At 42.8% G+C, this 23,791-nt stretch overlaps 1 protein-coding gene across 3 annotated transcripts; it reads right to left on the bottom strand.

Moving 5' to 3' along the window:
• Nucleotides 1–300: 300 nt before the first annotated feature.
• Nucleotides 301–22,852, bottom strand: hmga1a (high mobility group AT-hook 1a). Of its 3 annotated transcripts, none has more exons than XM_079496091.1 (5): nucleotides 22,743–22,852; nucleotides 18,119–18,222; nucleotides 7,704–7,790; nucleotides 5,134–5,196; nucleotides 301–3,284 (listed from the first exon to the last, which is right to left on the bottom strand). In XM_079496091.1, exons 2-5 carry the CDS (start codon nucleotides 18,200–18,202, stop codon nucleotides 3,207–3,209), a joined length of 312 nt encoding a protein of 103 aa, XP_079352217.1. In that variant the 5' UTR covers nucleotides 18,203–18,222; nucleotides 22,743–22,852; the 3' UTR covers nucleotides 301–3,206. The 3 variants fall into 3 exon arrangements, with proteins under 3 accessions (XP_079352217.1, XP_079352215.1, XP_079352216.1); XM_079496089.1 differs by lacking the exon at nucleotides 22,743–22,852 and adding an exon at nucleotides 21,343–21,499; XM_079496090.1 differs by lacking the exon at nucleotides 22,743–22,852 and adding an exon at nucleotides 21,348–21,499 and having other exon boundaries at nucleotides 18,119–18,224.
• Nucleotides 22,853–23,791: the final 939 nt, after the last annotated feature.

The raw sequence follows: 23,791 nt of genomic DNA, 5'->3' as shown, positions 1-23,791 counted from the left end.
GAAACCACAGGTTGGTTTAAAAACAAACTTGTGATCCCTCTTTGATTGGAGTAAATTTTAGTGCATACACGGGCAACTGGCAGCCCAAATAACATCACATTTTTGGGTCACAGGCTAAAAGGGGACCTGGAAACCTCTAAGATTTCTGACTGACGGCAACCATTGAAAGTTCAACCACCTCGTTTCCCCTGAGATATTTGAGCAGATACAATATTAAGCTATTTGAGTAGATGAAGAGTTCAATCTAAACTAAAACGGCTATAACAAAACAAAAGTATGTGTCCAAAAAAAACCAAGAAAGAGAATAAATTCTTGTCTTTATTGACGATTTTCCGGATACAAATTGTCATCATAGGGCACCATAGAAATATAGACATTGTACATTTGACATGTTTTTGACAGTGTACATTAAAAGAAGTGATCCCGTCATATTCTTGAATTTACAGTTTTATGGATGAACGCATGAGAGACGACGATGGGCGGTTCGTGTAAAGAAAGGGCATCGCAATATCATTAAAATAGCCGCGCAATTATGAAAATAAACCACCATTAAATCAATAGTCCATTGTTTGAATTTGTTAACGTAGGGGGAAGGCGGAGCCAATGACTGACTGATGGACCAAAAAAAAAAAAAAACACGGAAAAGGAAAAAATAAAACACCCACTAGTGTCAAGTCACATAAAGAAAACACATTTGTCCATGAAAATCCAAACCAACATTTTTTTTCAGTGCACCAGAAAAGATTTATTTCTTTATTGAAGGATAAAAACACGACCTGCTAATTTTCTACCACAGTCAGCGAACAGTATAACATAAGCTGACAGGTTCATTTCCCTGACGTTGCTTCACACATTTTTAAAACTAAAATAGAAAAAATCTGTAAAGCTGCGTGTGTGCATGTACACAAACGAGGGGTAAAAAAAAATGGAGATCTGCATTGGGAAGTGGAAACAAATGTAACACCTACTACGGGTCCATTTGGTTCCACTGGTGCACTCTCAATAGTTTCGGACCTCAAGGTCCATTTGGATTCCCTCTCGAGTCCCCACACCCCACTTTGAAAACCACTTCTTACGCAACACACACACGCACACTTTTACAGCCATTTTCTTTTTCTTTTTTCTTAAACAGAAAAACACACAGAACTATGTAGTATAATAAAGACCATGTACGTAATCAAGACAAAAACAATCCTAACCAGAGGTTATAAACATCCAACGCACAGAAACCAGTTTTTTTTTTTCCATCTTTTTTTTGTACTTTTTTCTTCTTAAACGGAACTATAATTGTAAAAGTATATTTCATTTAAGCGATATTTCGTTGTGTGAGGTATTATGAAGGTTCAACCAGGTGCTGTGAATGGCCCCGACGGGTTGTTGCAGTTTTTCCGGGTTTTGTTTTAACTGAGGTTGTAGCAGCGATTTTTATTAAGGTTTGTGGAAAAAATAAAAAACGTTAAAAAAAAAAAAAATAAACCCAGTAATTGGACTGTGACCAAGAAGTGTTCCCAGACACAAAAAACTAAAAAAAAAAAAAACTAAAAATGAAAAGCATTTTCCCCCCCTGGAGCGAAGACAGCGTACAACATTCTATGAGATCAGTTAAGAAAAAGCAATGGTAAGGATTTCGTTTAGCGGTGCTAACGTGACGACACAGAAGGAATAAAGCCCTAAAAAAAAGTTAATACTCCCCGACCGGTTTATACTATAAGCCATTCATTTTGGGAAAGCATTGGCCATTTTAGAATTCACAACGGTGGCATGCGTGCCAAACATGGCCGCTCTACCAGCCCACAACACATCACAGACGCGACCCGCTGTGTGTGGGCTTGTAGGATCCGATCGGCGCCGTGCGCGGCCGTCCGTAAGACCAAGCCTAAACCAGGCCGTCCGTGAATGTTGACAATGTTTCCCTCATAAGAAAAAGAAAAAAAGATGCGCCACTGTTGCTCGCTTAAAGCACACTGGATGACTGCGTCGTGGTTCTCAAACTTGGGGGGGGGGGGGGGGGGGGGGGGGGGGGGGGAATATATATATAAGTGTACAAATGGAATCTCAAAGTCGTGAGAGTGAGACACGGAGGCTGCCTTCTGTGCAACCAGACATATCGAGCATTGGACCCGCTGATTGAAATGGACGGCCATTTGTACACTTTCCGAGTTACAGAACCTGAAACGTCAAATCGCTTGAGGGAGGGGGAGGCAGTGGCGCAAATGGACCCCTACACTACAGGTTCATTTTGAACGCCATCAGGGTTAGGGCGGGGGGGTCCTTTAAACTAAAAGGTTCGAGAACCGCCTCCTCTAGAGAGCCAATAAGTTTACAGGGGGGAGGCGGGGGAACGGGAGGGGCGGCGATGAAAAAACGACTTGAAAGATTGAAGTTAGTTTTTAGACACATGGATATTATTTAAGTTTCTATCTATATATATATATATAATTAAAAAAAAAAAACAGATACAACCTTTTATCCCCATTACCAAAAGATATCCTGAAAATATCAGCTCTCCTTCCCCCACCCATTATTTTAATAACGCATTGACGGGGTACAGATTCAAACCACTTCACACACGGGAGAAAAAAAAGTTATTCCAAGTAAAATGTCACCAGTGTCCAGTAAAAAATAACACGACGGCGAGAGATAGAAACGAAGGTCCAGCGTGATGCCCCTACCGTCCCAAACATGGGTTATTTTATTACGATTTCAAAACGAAGGAATATTATCAAGTAACGTTAAGCAGAGAGAGAGAGAGAGGAGGGGGAAAATTACAATCCTACAAACCATCCTACAAACAAACCAAGCTTGTTTTAGGGAACAAGAGAAAAAAACAAGCAGATTGAGAGAGAGAGAAAAAAATAAGGTCCAGACTCCTTGTTTTAGGAGCGTTGTGTGTTTGTTTCCTTTTGTCCAGTATAAAAGACTAAATGGTAACGCAAATGAAACATGTATGTATGGAGAACAGAACCTGTTATTACCTGTCATTTAAGAATTATACAATTCTTCGATGAAACATGTTTGTTGTTATTGAGCAGAGTCCATCGTTCTTGCTTTGTTTCTTCCTTTTCATTTGTGGCGGCCCCCGTTGTTGCTGCTGCTGCATGATGGTAGTAGTTTTGTAGAGGTGGCACCAAACTGCTGTTGCATGATGGTAGATGTAGTCTTGTAGAGGTGACAGGAATTCAGCATGTCAGTGAGGTAGGCGTTGTCTACTGCTCTTCCTCCTCCTCCTCTTCCCCCTCTGCCTCCTCAGACGACTCCTGGGAGGCCTTCTCCTCTACCACCGGCTATGGGAAATTAAAAATATATATATATATATGTTAATATATGCCCCCCCAGCCAAATGTAATAATCAAAATCTATAATGTAACTAGTAACTGAAGTTGTCAAACAATTATAGCGGAGTAAAAGTACAATACTTGGTACCGAGATGTAGTGGAGTTGAAGTAAAAGTATTGGAAATTGACAATACTTGGTAAAGTAGAATATACCTTAAGTACAGTACTTAGTTACTCTCAAGCACTGAAAAAAGCAGATGTACAAGCTCAACAGCTGTGCAGCACATAGTGTATGCGAGGCAGGCCTCTGGTAGCATTTGAGGTCAGTTCCATTCCAGATGCTACTGACTCACTCACCACACCACCACTACTACCAACATCAATGCTTCCTCCACATCTCAACACCGAGCCAAGTATATACTGTATCAACATGGAGACATGATTAGAATGCATCCTAAATGAAGTTTGCTACTGAAATCTAACCCCTTCATTCAGGGGAGGGGAACCCCCCGCCATTCAGCAGCAGGCAGAGTAGTGAGCCATCCTGTAATAAGTGAGGAGTGATTCACGCCAGTGAAGTGAGTCAGCCATGATGCATCCTCTGTTGCCAGGTTTTGCGAGAGAGAAAACGAGCAACTAGGTCTGTGTCTGAAAACAACCTTATAAACCTGCGTGCATTGGATATTTGAAAATATACGATCTTACAGGCTCACAATGCGGTGCAATGTGAGCTTGTAGATCTGCCATTTTCAAACAAAATCTTGGAAGACAATTTGGAATATAATCCATACAAGACAAAAAAGCCCTAAATATATATATAAAAAAAGAAATACTGAAAATAATCAACTACACTTTAGAAACAAGCCCAAAATAAATTACACTTTAGAATCCTAAAATGTGCAACTACACTTTAGAAATAAGCCCCCCCAAAAACACAACCCTCAACTATCAATATTTACAAGCAACTTTACAGGGTGGAAAAAGCCAAAAGTTGCTTATAATAAGCAGACATGGCAACACCGTTGGGTTTCCTCAAACTCTCACTAACCCCCTCCCCCCCTCTCTCATTCATAAAAGCAGAGGCCAGGGTAGCGGGGTAACTATGGGTCACTGTGTGTGTCTAATGCGGTCCAGCCTTATGGAGGAGGTTAATACAACACTACATTTCCTGCTAACAGAAACAAACAGCTGGTTTGTTAAAGCCGTTTAGAACCGAGGTTGATTCTACAAAATGTCTTCTGAATCCTGACAGTTTTCTGAAAAAAGCATGTTTCTATGTGCTCAAACCTATTCATGTCAAGGAGCCCCACAATTATATGCATTTGGCCACCGACCCATCTGAAAATATTTTGTTCCAGGGACCGCCACTCCCCTTCCAACCAGAAGCAAAGAATTGAGTTAAAAACATTTGTTGTGAAAGAAGGATATATTCCAAAGATTTGAAAACATTTTCACGATTTTTGCAGATCTACAAGCTCGTAGCCGCTACGAGCCACCCGTTTTCCCGGCGCGGGAAATCCAAGGGAGGCCGAATGCCTCCCCGCCAAAACATGCCGTCGGGGGGGGGGCCCTGTTTTTTCAACCGGGCCCACCTGCGTGCTCGCCCCATCCCTTCCCGTTCCACACTCCGACACAGTAAGAACGCACCAAGAACAGTGCATTTCGAGTCCGTTTTACTAAGTCTAGAGTAGACGGTCTAAGACAAGTGGTGAGACTCTAGTATGAAATATAAGCCATGTTGATGTATACAAACATCAACATGGCTCCTGAATGAAGCAGTGCATTATGGGACCATCATCAACAACATGGCTCCTGAAGGAAGCATTGCATTGTGGGATCATCAACATGGATCGCGTACCTCCTTCTTGGGTCGTCCCCGGCGTTTTCCGCTGGCTGTGACGGCTGAGGCCGTCGTCGTTTTCTGGAAAACACGGAGATGGACACGGTTAGAGACAGACCAAGAATTTCACAAATGAATAAAACAAAAACAGTCGGGTAAACAGATCACAGGTAAACCAACATCTTAATAAACCATATTAAAAAAGAAAAAACATGAGTCAATAACTAAAAACTCTGCTTCTTGCAGCTTGCGGCCTGCAGAGGGCTCCAGTGACACAGACAGATAGAAACGGGGGCATTGAGTTCATGGCTCTATTATCTGGAAGGACACTCTAGTTCTCTGCATGGACACCTGGTCAGACAGAGGCAGCTGGCAGTGCAGTGGCAGAAAAACTACTCACATTAAGTACTTGTTTGCACACACATATACATGCATATATATACACACACGCACACACACACACTACACACACATATATATTGAAAATAGCAGATCTACAAGCACACAACATGAGCTTGTGGATCTGCCATAACATGGTCAACGTACGTTTTGTAATAATCATCAACATCCACAAAGTAACTAATAACAGATTTAGCAAGAGTCACGAACTTTGGTTTACTTCCCATATCTGTGTGAAATGGGCAAACACATTATTAGGAGACGGGAAGCAGTTTGGAGTCTATTAATTTCCAATGGGAGAGTAAACGTGAACACAGCGTATGAACCATTCCTTAACTCCATGGTCACTGAACTAAATACTGGACCCAATCATCAATCACCACAAGGCACACAATATTTCCAAGATATTCATACTAAAATGGCTTCTTTTAAGAGAGACAAATCAGGAGAAAATCTACTTCGTTATCGACCTCTCTTTATCCCAGTCCGGAAGAGTCCGTCTATCCATCTGCAGTCTGACGGACGACACACAGAGGGCTCTGGCCCCATATGAGATTAATATTATAACGTGACATTATTGGACATTAAAAGTGAAATAAAATGTGTGTTCCAATGCTTAATATATTTTCCATGACAGTCTTAGACTCCTAGTTGATGGGGCAGATCTGGGAAATGGGAATCATTGCATTTGCCATATAAAGCTCAGTGTTGTCGTCAGCCTGGGAGAGGGAGGGTGGTGGGGAGGTCGGGGAGAAGCAAACCACGCCTACTTTACTTAGGAGACCATTTGTAGGCTTTATGTACCATTTCGCCTCCAGTAGCTCCAACAGAGATCAATCATATTTATATTAAAAATATTTGCTTATAAACTAAGGTTTCCATATAATAGTTGTAGTGGAGTAAACATTTGCCTCTGAGATGTAGTGGGGTATAAGCCAATGTACTGAAAGTTTCATTGACTGTAAAGTGTCATTGACAATGAATGGACAATTTTGAATGTTTGTGTAAACACAAACATTATGTAACTCAAACATTGAAGACCAAGGTGAGGACGCAAATTCTAATTGGCCGGAATGAGATGTATGATGATGTACGATGATAAGAGCGCCCCTCACAGGTGTGATGTTTTTGTCTAAGACTTAAAAGAATAATAATAAATCGATAATTAGTCGACTAAGAAGACTAAACCATTTGTGATGACTACATAGAACTAAAACTAAATGGTGTGTTATTCGAGACTAAATTGGAATTTGCTGTCAAAATGAACAGAGAGAGAGAGACAGAATGGGAGACAGAGGGTTGGGGCGAGGGGAGAAATCAGCTGTTGCTATGGCGACGACAAGAGGAGAAGAACCAGGGCTGTGTGTTTGGAGTGGAGGGGGGGGTAGGGGGGGCTGGTTCACACCGGGAGGCATGTTTTTTTCCCCCCTTCACATCTTTTGCCTATGAAGACATGGCCAAACTAGGGATGCCAGTGTTGACATGGCCAAACTAGGGATGCCAGTGTTGACATGGCCAAACTAGGGATGCCAGTGTTGACATGGCCAAACTAGGGAGGCCAGTGTTGACAAGGCCAAACTAGGGAGGCCAGTGTTGACATGGCCAAACTAGGGATGCCAGTGTTGACATGGCCAAACTAGGGATGCCAGTGTTGACATGGCCAAACTAGGGAGGTCAGTGTTGACAAGGCCAAACTAGGGAGGTCAGTGTTGACAAGGCCAAACTAGGGATGCCAGTGTTGACATGGCCAAACTAGGGAGGCTAGTGTTGACAAGGCCAAACTAGGGAGGCCAGTGTTGACAAGGCCAAACTAGGGATGCCAGTGTTGACATGGCCAAACTAGGGAGGCCAGTGTTGACAAGGCCAAACTAGGGATGCCAGTGTTGATGTGGTCAAGTGAAGGGGGTAAGGAAGGGCATGAGGCCCCGTTCCGGCGAGCCCCGGGAACGCGACCAGGGGGCGGCCCGGTTCCGGCAAGCCTTCCCGCGTCCAAAGCGGTTGAGAAGTGAGAGTTACTATGTTGCAGCTTTCCGTGCTCGGACATACAGACGCAGACAGACCGACACACATAGCCACGTATTGGAGCGGAGGCACCGCTCAAAAACAGGTTAAGTAAGGGGGTAAGGAAGGGGCATGAGAGTAAAACAAAACAAGACTTAAGTAAGGGGGGTATGATGGTAAAAACATACTTTGGCCTTCACCGCTCCGTGCCTCTTGTTTTTGGAGCCCTTCGGCCGACCTCTGGGCCTCTTCGGAGACGGGGAACCGCTGGGCTCCTGGAGAATGAAGACAAGGAGAAAACAGTCAATAACAAAAGAAAAGTACAGTTAAATATATTTTTTTTTAAAAAGGGATATAGTTTTTAACCAAGCAGTGGATTTCCTATATGCGCTAGGGTTGGGTGACGATACGAATCTATCGTCAATCGCGAATGTACGAGTCCAATCGCCTAATATATTTATTAGGCGATTTTTCGGGACGATTTTTTCTTTTGCAAAATATTAGCCCAATTAACCTGTAAAGTGTGAGCAACATGTGAATCAGTTTGGGCCAGTAAAGTAGTAACAGCGGCCGGGTGGAAATCCGCTCCTCCCGTTATAATGGTATGGTCCCAGAGTCCCCGCACTCCGCAGCATCACTCTGGCAGCCAGAGTAAAGGCTGGGACCCGGGACCGAGCCGAGGGAGGCTACTGTACTGTAGCCTACATGTTTACGCTCCGGAGTCCAGACCCATGCAGTTTAATAATATACAGTCACAACAGAATGCACACTGCTGTCTCGTGTCTCATCACAATCCCAATGCGCCACCCGTGAAGTCAGAGGGGAAAAAATAAAAAAACAGGCTGCTAGTGTAGGCTCGGGATCGTTAGCTTAGCGCTTAGCTTAGCGTTAGCTTAGCGTGTAGCTACTCCGACGGTGCGGGGAGGCAAGACTTCTCCGGGGAGAAGTTACTAGGGCAGGCTACATGTTGCTGTGGCTAATAACACGGTCACCAGCCAGTGGTTGTGATGTTAGCTTGGCTTGCAGCTGCTTGTCCGTTCCAACTTCACTTCATCTCCACCTGTAACTTTTCTTATTTTGTTACCCTGGCTGCGCTGCAAAAACAGACTGATCTACAAGCTCTCAACGCGTAGCGAACGGCGCTGCAAAAACAGTCAGGACGCGGTGCCTTGAGAGCTTGTAGATCTGGCTTTTTTGCGACCTGCAGTGAGCTGTTCTCACTTTACTTTTATGACACGAATATATCGTCCATCGGCGGTTTTTGGACAGACGATGGGCGATTGAAAGAAATTGGCATATCGCCCAACCTTAGTATGCGCATGCATAAAGTGAATGGCAAAGTGAGTGGCAAAGTGAATTTAATGTCGTTTAATGCAATCAGATAGGACTTTTTTTTTTAATGGCGAAAAATGTTCAAGAATTGTTTTTTTGTTTTGTTTAAAAACACAAATATTCTCTTCTGGGGGTCGCTGGCACAAAACCTTTTCAGATGGTGCCAAATCATACACAGCACACAGGAGGGAGGGAGTGCCATCCCAAGGTCAGTGCAACAGACACCCATGCAGCTACTTCAGGGCTGACAGGTGGCTAGCTAGCGGTGGAATAAGTACTGCATCTTCTTTTACTTAAGTAAAAGTACTGTCACTACTACCAAAAATGCAGGCCAATAGGCTCTTAATTTGCAGACGCCGCACGCGCTATTTTGGAAGAAAGAAAACGTTTCTAATTAATGGCCACTTCCGACTTCCTTCACAGGTGTTACCGACGATACTAATTAAGGCTCTGTTCCATTTAGTGTACAGTAGTAATTTCAAGGACCCCCATAACTCTGAAGAGTGTACAAATACCCTTTACGGGTTAATTTAGTTCCATTTGTGTACACTCAAAGAGTTACACACCCATACGGGGCCATTTGGAACCCACTCAAGGACACTTTGAGATCCTTAAAGAAAAGTCCTTAAACTGTCACTTCCCGTCGTCTAGGGAACCCCCGAAACCATAGCACCTAAACCAATGTTCATGCGACATCGTATGCACAGCATACATACACCTGCTGTAGGGACAATGTAAAGTCTGAATGCAGTCTGAATGCTGAATGCAGATGTCATGGTGGCAGAGAAAATGGTGTGGTGGCTGCACGCAGATGTCATGGCAGAGACAATGAAGTGTGGTGGCTGCACGCAGATGTCATGGCAGAGACAATGAAGTGTGGTGGCTGCACGCAGATGTCATGGCAGAGACAATGAAGTGTGGTGGCTGCACGCAGATGTCATGGCAGAGGACAATGAAAAGTGTGGTGGCTGCACGCAGATGTCATGGCAGAGGACGACTGTGGCTCAAGAAGTAGAGCAGGTCGTCCAATGATCCATGGGTCGGCGGTTCGAATCCCGGCTCCTCCTGTCTACATGTCTAAGTGTCCTTGGGCAAGACACTGAACCCCAAATTGCTCCCGATGTGCTGGTTGGTACCTTGCATGGCTTCCGCGACAATCGGTGTATGAATGTGTGTGTGAATGGGTGAATGTAATGCACAATCTATGTAAAGCGCCTTGGATAAAGGCGCTATATAAATGCACCATTTACCATTTAGGACAATGAAAAGTGTGGCGGCTGCACGCAGATGTCATGGCAGAGGACAATGAAAAGTGTGGTGGCTGCACGCAGATGTCATGGCAGAGGACAATGAAAAGTGTGGTGGCTGCACGCAGATGTCATGGCAGAGTACAATGAAAAGTGGTGGCTGCACGCAGATGTCATGGCAGAGTACAATGAAAAGTGTGGTGGCTGCACACAGATGTCATGGCAGAGTACAATGAAAAGTGGTGGCTGCACGCAGATGTCATGGAAGAGTACAATGAAAAGTGTGGTGGCTGCACACAGATGTCATGGCAGAGTACAATGAAAAGTGGTGGCTGCACGCAGATGTCATGGCAGAGTACAATGAAAAGTGTGGTGGCTGCACGCAGATGTCATGGCAGAGGACAATGAAGTGTGGTGGCTGCACGCAGATGTCATGGAAGAGTACAATGAAAAGTGTGGTGTGGCTGCAGTGCACGTGGCTGTAGATGTCATGGCAGAGCTGCCTCTGGTTGCGTTCCAGATCATAGTAACATAGCTGCAATCGAACCGACCACGCAATTCAATCCTGAAGACCTAACAAGCTGGCTGACAGCTAGCCGGGTGAATCACCCCAACTCAGTACATTCAGAGTAGAGGGGGGAGGAAGGGGGGGCTGCTGACAGCTAGCTGGGTGACTCACCCCTACTCAGTCCATTCAGAGTAGAGGGGGGAAGGGGGGTTTACAACTAGTTGAATGAGTTTGGGTTACAGCTTCAATGCTGCCGTCTGACTCATAGGACCGAGGGTCAGAGGTCATATCATAATCAAAGTTCCTCTGCGGCGTCCAACGTCCGATCAAAACATGTCACGCCTACCAGAAGAATGCCCATGGCACTTGCACTAGCTTTTTTTGAGAACCACTGTTCAAAAACCTAATCTAAAATGCTTTCCTGGTTTAAAGTGGCTGTTTTTGTGCCTCAACTTAACTCATGCAAAATCACTTTATAATTAATATATATTAGGGGTGCACGATTATGAAATTATATCCAAAATGCAGGGTCATATCTGCCGATATATATATATATATATATATATATATATATATATATATATATATATATATATATATATTATTTTTTTTACCACCTGTTTTTGGGGTGGTAAAATGGTGCTTTCCCAAAGTTGCCATTACTGAATGTGTGTGCCATAGCATTCCATAATTCATTTTATAGAAGCATCTTTTGAAGTTCTGTTGTATTATATTGCTAGTCTGGCCAATCAATTCAAATACTGATATCTTGAAATTATTACTGTAGGGCTTGATTTTACAGCCACATGGTGCTGCTGCATGACAGCAGCTAATTTGTCCAAAATGTTACAAAATATTTGAAGTGGTGTTAAAGGAGAATTCCATGCTAGAATGCTTTTTTACCTTTCTTACCTTTCTTTGTAGTCGTTACGTCCCCACCAAAGAGGTCCAGGTGTTTTTTTGTGCAAAAACTCCTTATTGGCTATTTCCCCTACCATAAGCCCTCAATGAATTGCATTGAATGGGAATTGAATGGGGCTATGGGGTGTTGTGCTAATTCGCTTATTTCCATCGAAATAAGTAGTAAAGTGTGCTGCTTGGGATATTATTTACATTATGAAGAGGATATATACAAAAATATATATATTTTTGAGCGATGGAAATAAGCAAATTAGCTTATTTCCATCGCTCAATAGCCCCATTCAATTCCCATTCAATTCAATGCAATTCATTTAGGGCTTATGTTAGGGGAAATCGCTAATAAGGAGCTTTTGCACAAAATAACACCTGGACCTCTTTGGTGGGGACGTAACAACTACAAAGAAAGGTAAGAACGCCTTTTAGTATGGAATTCTCCTTTAAGTAATGGAAATGTGAACGTGCATGGTACATCATTAACAGACTTAAATTGATCCTACCTATACAGGTTTTGTAGCTCTATATAAAATGTTATGGTATATTTCCAGTCAAAATTCTACTGATTGCTTAATTAATTTTCACACCGTCGGCTGTTTGTAAACTGTAGAAGAGTTCTTCTCTCAGCCAGAGCTCTGAGCTCAGCATGCATTTTCTGTAGCCCCGCCTCTGCCGAGCTACAAGACATGTCACGGATGCAATGTGGTGTGGGCTTGTAGATCAGTTTTCTTCCTGCTACTGCGTTGTGAAGCGAGAAACCGCAGCTGAAGTTGAACGCAAATCAGACATACAGCGGTGTTTTCAAAGCACTACAATCATGTACAATGAGTCACAGACGAGAGCTAGCCGCATACACAGCATTTAACATTAGAACAACGTCAAATGTAACCTGCATGTGCAAAACAATGAAAACATCCGGCCGCGATCATTCATTACTTCACCGCGACGACATAAGTGCTATTGAAATGCTACCACTTCACAAAGACATGTAGCTGTAACATTACCACTCAACGTAACGCCACGGAGGCTGTACAAGATCTCTACAAAAGTTTCCTCATGCAGATCAGCTACTTTCGCCGTTTGATAACTTTGATTTGTCCTAATGTTGGTCCTAACAATCACTGCTAGAACAGGGCAGTCTGAGGCGGGGCTGCTTGTCGTGCATGGTGATTGAGCCCTGAGCAGCGTGCATGCAACTAGAGGAGTTGACGAGCGCACAAGCGTTTGCTCGTTATAGAGGGTATGCGCATGCTTAAAGTGAATGGCACATCGAGTGGCAAAGCAACATGCAAAGTGAGTTGAACATTGTTAAATGCAATCAGATAGGACTTTTCTGTTTGGATGCATGGGCTGTCAAGGCCAGAAAGTCGTTTTTTGCCACTCAGTAGGCATTCCTGCGTAACTTCTGGGTTTGATGATGTCACGCGCATACCCTCTATTAATTAAGTTGCGGAGCCACAGAAAAAAATATTATTATGAGGATCGGATTGGCACTTTCTTGCCCCCTACAGATTAGGGTTAGCCGACCGTTAAGAAATATCCGGGTATGCTTATCAGCTTTACGGTTAATTTGCATAATAATAAATGCGTGTTCTGATCTTAAATCCCTTTTATTTTAGATCGTTTTTAGTAATAGTACAACATAAACATTACAGAGACTGTAGTTGTCACTGTACAATACTTTAAAACAGTTGTCATGTTGCACACATGCCTAAAATTGCTGTTATTTGCGCCGGCCAGCTTGTCACACTCCAGGCTGCATGAACAGCAGCGCTCGGGCGCTGTTTTCTACCCCCGCAATGTCGTTGTCCCAAAGTTCTCTGTTGTACTTCAAATGGCTAGTTGGCTACAACGGTAGCTTTGCGGTAGTCAAAACTTAAGCGAGTGACAGCGAGACGAGATTAACACAACATGTCGACCGTATCAATGCAGATACCTACATTATTAAATCCATTAATGGCCTGGAGGGAGAACGTTTACAGCCGCCGCCGCTTCATCCTCTTCCTCCTCCTCCCGGCTATCAAGTTAGCCATGTGCTATCGATGTTTGAGGGTTTTCTCGTCAGCGAAAAGTCAACAAACAGAACACGGTGACATGCATGCTGATCTTCCTTAACACTCCCAACGCGGATCGCGTATCAATACGTTATCAATTAATCAAACGTCGGGTGCGGATCACGTATCAATACGTTTCAATCACTTTTTTATAGAATACTTTCATTCATCTTTTTACCCACCCGGACAATGAAGAACCATCGCCCTATCATTGCTGCTTACTCCCGCTCACGTGATCAGAAAAAAAAAAAAAAAAAAAAAAAACCCCTCCCCTCCTGAAAACAGGAGGGCTGGCCGCTTTACGTGTAGAAGCCAGTTGAACGCTGAACGGAACGCTGCCTATTGCCTAAACACATATGCACCAGATCGGCATTGCAATGCATAACATCTGCAACACACATGGACAGATGCATGTTTCCTTCTTCATACTGTAGCGACCAAACGATCCCCGAGCCTACAATACTACGAACTAGCCACAGTATCGAGGGGCCGCCACGACAAGACAGTGTTCCGTTGGTGGATCACGTATCGCCATGCAGAGCCGTCATAATCGGAGATCGCTCAGACGTGTGATTGTAACGCTTTTTTATTCATTATAATTGTAGTGATAAGACCGCAATGAACGCGTCGGGGACGTAATCGACCCGGGTGTAATGTATAACGAACTTTTCCGCGACCTAAACCGTGGTGTTGTCATCTGTGGAAGTCATTTTTTCCTTCTCGTCGACATCACAGCCGGGTGACGCTTTTTCCCCCCTCCATCGCCCCCAAGCTGCATGCCCATAGCCTGGCTTGGCCAGCCTCATAGCGGGGATTCACTGAAGATTCTTCCCCGGAGGAAACATCAGTGAACCCTCGCTATGAGTCTGGCCGTACCAGGCTAGCATGCCCAGGCATGTTCCCCTACACTAGCTTGAAAAACAAAATCAGCTGATGACAACGCGTCTCGCCGTTATACTATAGTTCTGAACCGAACGGTGGAATGGGACTTTTTATAGCCGTACGGATCAAGACTTTTGCTGCCCAATGTGCCCATGACCCCCCCCCCCAATGTTACTGCGATCAAAACAATGAAAGCAGTGATTAGGCGAGGCGGCAATCATCATCAAAAAGAAAGCATAGTTATGAAGGTTTATAGTCAGACATTGACAGGCAGATATAACAATAAACACAATAAATATGCTATACATCCTATACATCGAATGAAAGCCCTGAATGTGTACTTTTACGAGGAAAAGAGAAAACATTGATCCCATGTACAGTTTGTCATAAATTGGATACTGGGTGGATGCACATTGCGCCCACCAGATATAACTGCAGAGAAGACATGGACCCGAACTCAATATTCACAAAATAAGGCCTATAGCGACATATAAATACTATATACCGTATGAAACAGAAGACTCTCTGCTTTCATAAGGAAAAAAATTGTACTGTAATAATAAAAAAATCACACCCCTGTGAAGTGAGCAGTGCAACTCTACTTCTCTACTTATTCACTACAGCTCGCTATATACGGACTGAGGCAGAAAGTCATGTAAACCTTTTATTTACAGTTTGGTCTGTAAACTTCTACTGTAATAATAAAAATCACACCCCTGTGAAGTGAGCGTTGCAACTGTTCTGTACTTATTCACTACAGCTCGCTATATACGGACTGAGACAGAAAGTCATGTAAACCTTTTATTTACAGTTTGGTCTGTAAACTTCTACTGTAATAATAAAAATCACACCCCTGTGAAGTGAGCGGTGCAACTGTTCTCTACAGTTGCACCGCGCAACTATAAAGAACAGTTGCACCGCTCACTTCACAGGGGTGTGATTTTTATTATTACAGTAGAAGTTTACAGACCAAACTGTAAATAAAAGGTTTACATGACTTTCTGTCTCAGTCCGTATATAGCGAGCTGTAGTGAATAAGTACAGAACAGTTGCAACGCTCACTTCACAGGGGTGTGATTTTTATTATTACAGTAGAAGTTTACAGACCAAACTGTAAATAAAAGGTTTACATGACTTTCTGCCTCAGTCCGTATATAGCGAGCTGTAGTGAATAAGTAGAGAAGTAGAGTTGCACTGCTCACTTCACAGGGGTGTGATTTTTTTATTATTACAGTACAATTTTTTTCCTTATGAAAGCAGAGAGTCTTCTGTTTCATACGGTATATAGTATTTATATGTCGCTATAGGCCTTATTTTGTGAATATTGAGGAGTTCACGTCCATGTCTTCTCTGAAGTTATCTGGTGGGCACAAGCTGCATTCAATAACCAATTACTGTCTAACTGTAGATGGGATCAATGTTTACTGTTTTCCTCGTAAAAGTACACATTCAGGGCTTTCATTCGGTGTATAGGATGTATAGGATATTTATTGGGTTCAATTTTATATCTGCCTGTCAATGTCTCTGACTTTAAACCATCCATAACTCTGCTCGCTGTTCAAGATAACCACTTCCAGGCAAATGCAGGTGTTGCAAAAAGGTCAATATCTCCAGAATGGAACATGGTAAAATCAAAATGTATTTTTTTAATTGAAGTGGACAAGTTCAGCTTTCTTTTGATGTAGGCGTGTGATTCTCGCTATAAGAGAACATTTTACTGTGGGCCCCCGAACAAGGCCTTTGTGCAATGTTAAACGGCAGCAACATCCAAATAGGCCTGTTGAGATCTTGCAGCAATCAAAGTGTTAATAATAAAAAAAGGCTTAGCCCATGCGTCCAGTGGCTTTATAGATATAAGCTGCTCAGATCTGGACTGGACTTATTTATGTTTTGGACTAGAACCGGCGGACCTCTGTACAGTAGACGCGCAGATGCATGCATGCAGATGCGATGCGTTGTTTATTGATGATTAAGCCTACAACAATTTATTTATATTGTTAAATGTTGCTTTTTTGTTTGTCTTTTTAAGAAGAGCATAAATAAATGTATACCATTTCGTCTACCAACTTTAATTATGTAGCCACATGCATATTACATTTGGGGTAGACAAAAAGAAATTACCCGGTTAATCCTGTCGGCTAACCGGATGGGAAATTATCCGTTACCGACATCCCTAATTCACACCGCGGCCATCTCTACACTGTACACATACCCCCCACCCCCATTAATATGTTTCTGCGCATCTTCTACACTGATCTCATAAATGGTTCCTATAAATCCTCAGGACGGAAATCCATCCCCAGGATGGAGAACTTTAAGCCCGGCAAATACAAATTGACCGCTAGAGAAAATTAATTATAAATAAACACTGAAACCAGATTTTTAAAAAAAAATAATCTGGGGACCCCAAAATAGCTTGACGACCCACCAGGGGTTCTCACAGGTTGAGAACCCCCGGTCTACTCCATGCATGGGCAACTAGCGGCCACATGCGGCCCCCAGCCTCACTAATTGACATAGTGTTTGAGCGGTTACAATTCCAAACATGCAAACATGACCCACTTTAATTACTTCAGTCTAGATTAGTAGCTGCATGACTAGTATTCAAAATGTATCTTTTTTATGTCCAATGCATTTGCATTTCATTTCATAAAGTTAACATAAGTAACCCATAACTAAATGCATTTGAAATTAAATATGATTTGTTACATTTCAGGATTCCAATTAAAAAATAGCAGATCTACAAGCTCAAAATGCAACAAACTGGATGAGTGTGGAACTATAGTGGCCCTCTAGATGAGTGTGGAACTATAGTGGCCCTCTGGATGAGTGTGGAACTATAGTGGCCCTCTGGATGAGTGTGGAACTATAGTGGCCCTCTGGATGAGTGTGGAACTATAGTGGCCCTCTGGATGAGTGTGGAACTATAGTGGCCCTCTGGATGAGCGTGGAGCTATAGTGGCCCTCTGGATGAGTGTGGAGCTATAGTGGCCCTCTGGATGAGTGTGGAACTATAGTGGCCCTCTGGATGAGTGTGGAACTATAGTGGCCCTCTCAATGGTTAAAAGTTGCCCACCCCTGGTCTACTCAGTCCTATAACCTGTATCCGTCCCATGTTTTTCCTGTCTACTGTGTTGCCGCTGTAAGTAATATTTTCGGCCTGACGTCTTCTGAAAGAATATATATATATATTCAAAGATTTGTCCCGCATTTTTACGATTTTTCAAAAATAGCAGACCTACAAGCTCATAGCGCGCCACTCGGTGGTGCGCTATGAGCTTGTAGATCTGCTATTTTTCAATAGCTTAAGTATAACATAATGCTTAGTTAAAACACCAAAAGGGATTCCCGCCCAAAATGGGTTAAACAGAAATGGTTTGGTGAACAGAACCAACAATCATTTTACTCAGCGGTTGTCCTGGGACCACCAGTTGTCCTTGAGGAGGTTCCAGGTGGTCCACAGCTAAAGTTGGTAACCATATCTCTATTAAACGCCCATAAACATATGGACAATTATAGTACATCTAAGGGCATTTAAAGCACTTAAACAAATGAGTATTAATGCAATATGTTTAAAGCACATAAATTACTGAATATAGGACATTAATACTATATCTATTTAAAGGCCGTAAATATAGTAACATGAATTGAACATGGACACTTACTACTTCAGCCTTTTCCTCTGGGTTCTTGCGGGGTCTACCACGGCCCCTCTTCTCCTCTCCTTCTGCTGCCCCCTTTCCACTCATGTTCTCTCTCTATGTTCGATCTGAAAAAACATTTAAAAAAAATATCATAATTTCATCATATCAGACACGAACAGCACAGCATGGGACGGCACACAAGGACACACACACACACACACACACACACACACACACACACACACACACACACACACACACACACACACACACGGTAGCTGGGTTCACCTCAGTATAATCCGTGAAATAGTTCCACTACTACCGTGTGTGTGTGTGTGTGATAGGAACTTAATTTTTTACATAACCACGTGAACCCTCGCATCCCTGTTCTTGGGGGGGGGGGGGTGACTAGCCGAAAGTAGACGATCTACAAGCTCACGAGTCGTTGAGCTTCCTTGTAGATTGGCTATTTTTGGCAAAGAGGTTTTGGTTTACAGGGGGGGAAAGAGCAGACCAAGTACGACCGTGCCAAGAAGTATTGAGGCTTTCGTGAGTGGTTGAATGTCTGAAAACAAAGTTTGAAGACCTCCTGGGCTACTGTTTAAGTCTCATCAGTAGTTCTCAACCAGTGGTCCTTGGGGAATGGGGACCACTCTCAAGAGTTAAATAAATGTTACACATCTGCATTACTTAATTTACAAGAAGATTACACAATTAGATAATGTAGAAGAATTGGTATTTTGATCAACATTTGCCCGTCATCTCTCCTAATGGTACCAACATAAATACAGCATGGAATTGTGGACAGAATCTTATCCAACAACAAAGCGTATTCCAAGTCTCGAGTCGGAGAGGGTAAATCTCATCAAATGGTGGTCCGTGGCTCAAAATGTTGAATATTGGACTGTCCTTCATATGAAAAAGGTTGAAAACCACTGTGCTAAAATAAACTCCATTAAACTAGTCTAGTTAAAAGATAAGGATCATGTTCATGTTTTTGTATTGTCTTGGTGTTATGTGCTCTGTGTTGCTTTTGACTGAAGACGAATATCCTTCGGGACAAAAGATTATTATTATTATTAGGAACAGGTCCAAGAGGAGCTCAACCGGCTCGTTGCCGGATAACCAGAGGTCATTCTATACTTAAGTAAAATATATCAATACTGCAATGTAGAAATACTCTGTCACAAGTAAAATACAGGCCAATTGTACTTAAAAGTACCAAAAGTAAAAATTACTGAAATGTATTCATAATATTTTGAAATTCGCAGGATTTACAAACACAATGTGTCATGCTGTGACGCACTGTCAGCTTGTGGATCTGCCATTTTCAAATGGCCAAGATGTACACAGGGCTGAAGTGCTTAATGTATGCTTTCTAATAACCGAAATCTACAAAGTAACTAAACTTTTCAAATAATTCTAGTGGAGTGGCTATTTCCCTCTGGAGATGTAGTGGAGTAGAAGTACAAGTAGCCTACTGAAAACTGGAACTACTCCAGTAATACCTCAAAATTGTACTCAAGTACAGTACTTGAGAGTAAATGTACATGGTTACACCACTGAGGATGCATGCATTCATGCACAATAGCAGAAGCAGTCTCCCCCAATCTCATCCACCAAGGCCCCCTGGGGTACCCGGCCCAGACCCCCCCCCCCCCCCCCCCCCATACATCAAGGTCCCACTCCCCAGCCTAGGACCCCACTAATGGACGAGAAACCACCACAGAGTCTGCACTACCTAGCAGCAGCAGTGTGCTGTGCATTGTACTAGTAGTTTAGCATTGGCGTTAGCATCGTAGCATTGTATTGTACTAGTTTAGCATTAGTATGTTAGCATGCTGTAGGTAGGCCCTGCGAGTCTGCGACCCCCACAAAACGCGGCACATATTTTTACCCCCCCAGCCCCGGGTCTAAAACTAAACTAACAGAACTAAGCTACAAAAAATATATATATAATCGCAGCAAACAAAAATCTACAACATATCCAAGTTTATAATAATATATGCACTGCGTGGAAGGTTATATTTGTGTGGCCAAGTACGTGGTTCGATTCTCAAATGTAAGCTTTAATAAAATAGAATAAAAATAATCCGGGAATAAAAATCAGTCGTTGTGGACCGTGGCTGCACGCGCGCACACTGCAAGCAGTGAGAGCATGCATTGCAGGGTGCGTGCATTAAAACACATTACAATGACTCTGCTGTGTGCGTGCGTGTGTCTGCTAGAAAACCGGGGGAAAGGGCAGATCTACAAGCTCACACGAGCTTATAGATCTGCCTCCCCCCTGCTACAGCTCGATCCGCCATGGAAGCCACAATATAACACACACACGAAACATGACCGACTGACTGTCATGGCGGAGCTTCAACCTGGGCTTTTTTTCTTGCACTGCGTTCCATTCAACAACCCCGTACATCCGCATAAACGTTCACATTTCAAATATAAAGTGCTTATCCCAAAGGCCACTGATGATGCTCCCCTGGCGGGTACAAGTACCCGTTTTTGCAGCATTGTCCGATAAAAAAAACAGAGCATTTGAATCTGTGGTCATTATTTATTTTATCAGTTTGGTTCGCCATTATGCTTTCAACTAACTAGGCGCCCCTTATCGACCGGGAACATGTACTGCACTCTTAATACATTGTAACTTTATGAGGAAATAGGCCACCGATCGAATTAAAATGCTTGTTTTAATTGAATACGGAAGATACGGGTACTTATAACCACCCGAGGACTTACGGAACACCCGTGGCCCTGGGGTTAAGCACTTCACATTTGAAATATGAACGTTTGTGTAGCTGTACGGGTAGTAAATGGAAGTGCAAACAAAAAGGGTCGAAGTTCCGCCGTGACGAGCGGGCGCATCGAGCGTCGTGTGCTCCATGGCGGCGTCCTCCTCCTGAGACACAAACAAGCCTTTAAATCACTCCATTTAAACGTCTACTCTAAAACCACATAAATCGCCGTAGTTTGCGGTCGACGTTAAGCCTGGCGAGGCGAAAACGCAGTTAGAAACGTGCAAGAACAGACTAAAAAAAATATATAATTTATAACACACGATTAAAGAAAACCCCGAGATTAAATTAGCCTACATTAAATACCTTGTGGAGCTCGAGCGCCGCTCGCAGCCGCCCGCCTTTTAACCGTGTGGATTTTCCCCATTTTCATTCCTTCTTAAAAAAGCAACAAAAACACGTTTTATAATTATCCTGTACGTGTTTTATTAATGTTTTAAATCTTACCTTCTTGTTTTAATAATCTCCGCCACCCCACCGAAAGATTAGAAGCTTCTACCAAGCGAGGAGAAGGCAGGCAAGGAAACACGACGGAAATATAATGATGATAAAATAGTAATGCTGTTGGTGGTTCGTTGTTTGAGTACCCCAGTGTTGCCAGATGGCGCGTGAGAGAAACAAGCAACCGGGTATATGAAACCATAAGCCCCCCCAAAATAAGCTTTTTGGAAATAGCAGAGCTACAAGCTTACAGCTTTGATTGATTGAATACTTTATTGGCAGAAATGTAATCAGTACAGGGTACAGTCAAACACACGTCCAATGGCATCACCGAAAAAGTCATTGCGGTCTTGTTTCCATTCTGGAAAGCTGCTACTTTAAAGTCCAGGAAGATATTATTATATATATAAATATTATTATTATTATTTGTAAAAAATGTGGAATATCTTTTTAAACATTTTTAACAACCCAAATCTTATATGAGAGTCCCTGGCATGCAATGTTTTCAGATGGGGGTCCGCAGATTTTTTTTGTTTTTTTAGGAGGCTCTCATTGTCTCATTGACTTGACATTGACACACTGATTTAAACAACATTGGGAAACAACAAGCCAATTTACAAGCAACTAAACAGGGGGGTATAAAACAAGCTCAAAGTCGCTTATAATAAGCGGACATGGCAACACTGTGTTTGACCCTCCGGTTCTGCCCGGTTTGAAAAGTCTCTCCTCCACAACTAGCCTACACACTGCTGTGTGAAATTGAATGTAACAAAAACCGCCCATTTAAATGTACACGCAGTGCACCTTTAAATAACACAAATACATTTCAGTCAAAACATCATAATAATTATAATAAAATATAGGCCTATATATATTTATATATAAAAAGTCTCGCACCAGCGTGAATGTAACACAGCAACAACCCGACCTTTAAGCATGACACACATTCACACTCGTTTTAGTTAAATAATAATGCAAATATATAATAGTTATAATAAAATATATATTTATTAGTCTCTCCTCTTTAACTACTGTGACTAGTGAGTGTGTGAATGTAACACGAACACAGCAACACGCCCCTTTAAATGTGCACGCACCTTTTAAAGCCACACATTCACACGCATTAGAGTTAAAAAATAATTGTTATAATAAAATGTATATATTATTAAAAGTGTCTCCCTTTTGATTACACACTAGTATGTGAATGTTAAACACGCGCACGCACGCACACACGCACACACACACACACACACACACACACACACACACACACGCATACATATACACGCGCGCGCGCACACTCGCAGCCGCCCCTTTAAACATACAGATTTAAAAAGACACGCACATTTCACTTAAAAAATATATTTAAAAAAAAGAAATAATAATGTTATATATATTTATTTTACCTTCTCCTCTGAATGAAAAGCCTCTGTCTCGTTCGTCGTGTAAACACAGCACGTGTAGTTTCTATTCTTTTCTTGTTGCAGATAAAGGGAGGAAAAAAAGGGCGCCAGGCTGCAGGAGGTTTTTTTAATGGTCCCGCCCCCCGGTGGAGAGCCCCGCCCCGCCATATCTACAAGAAGTGGAGAGAGGAGGAGGGGGCGGAGTTGTGTGTCCCGCCCTGGTCCCGCCTTCACTGGAACGGAAGAAGAGAGAGGGAGATTTTTTTAAGACAATAAATGGACCACCAACAGACCCCCCTCCCCAAAAAAAACCGCATCGTTGTTGTTTTTTGTTTTTCTTCTTCTTATATTGTTTGCCCTCCAGATGTAATTTGGCAGTCGTGAGACGTGCTAGTGGTGGAAAAAATAGGCTACTAGTAGGCTACTATTTTATTTGCATTCTTTATACTCAAGTGAAGTATCAATACTGGTAGGCCTAAAAGTCTGGAATTCAAAATTGACTTGAGTAAAAGTAAATTTATATAGCGCTTTTATCCAAAGCACTTTACATGCATGGACACAGTGACTCATTAATACACCGATGTAATGTCGGAGGAAATCATGCAAGACACCAACCTGCACATCGGGAGAAATTAGGGGTTCAGCGTCTTGCTCAAGGACACTTTTTTTGTTTTTGTGTGTGACGTCATCGGTTATATTCCCTCCAGGTCCCCGGCCTAGCGCTGATCGAAAAAAGTATTTGCATTGGAATTGAGCTCAGATTGAGTTGATCATACAAAACATCTATGTTTTTGGAGCTCAATAAAAAAATCACACCTGTGTGAAGTGAGTCAAAGTGCCAAGCAGGGAGACATTGGGTCCCATTTTTACAGTCTTTGGTATGACCCGGCCGGGGAGTGTGTGTGTGTGCACATGCACTGCGTGCGTGTGTGTGTGTGTTCACACCTCCACGCTACCCACTGCTAGTGTCTGTCATGGAAATTAACTGGTCCTATCTCTGAATAACTCTCTCTCTCACACACACACACACACACACACACACAGTCACACAG

Source organism: Electrona antarctica (assembly GCF_951216825.1).
Source record: "Electrona antarctica genome assembly, chromosome: 2".
NCBI classification, from domain to species: Eukaryota; Metazoa; Chordata; class Actinopteri; order Myctophiformes; family Myctophidae; genus Electrona; species Electrona antarctica.
The sequence above is the reverse complement of the archived record's forward strand: the minus strand, read 5'-3'. Positions and strand labels throughout refer to the sequence as shown.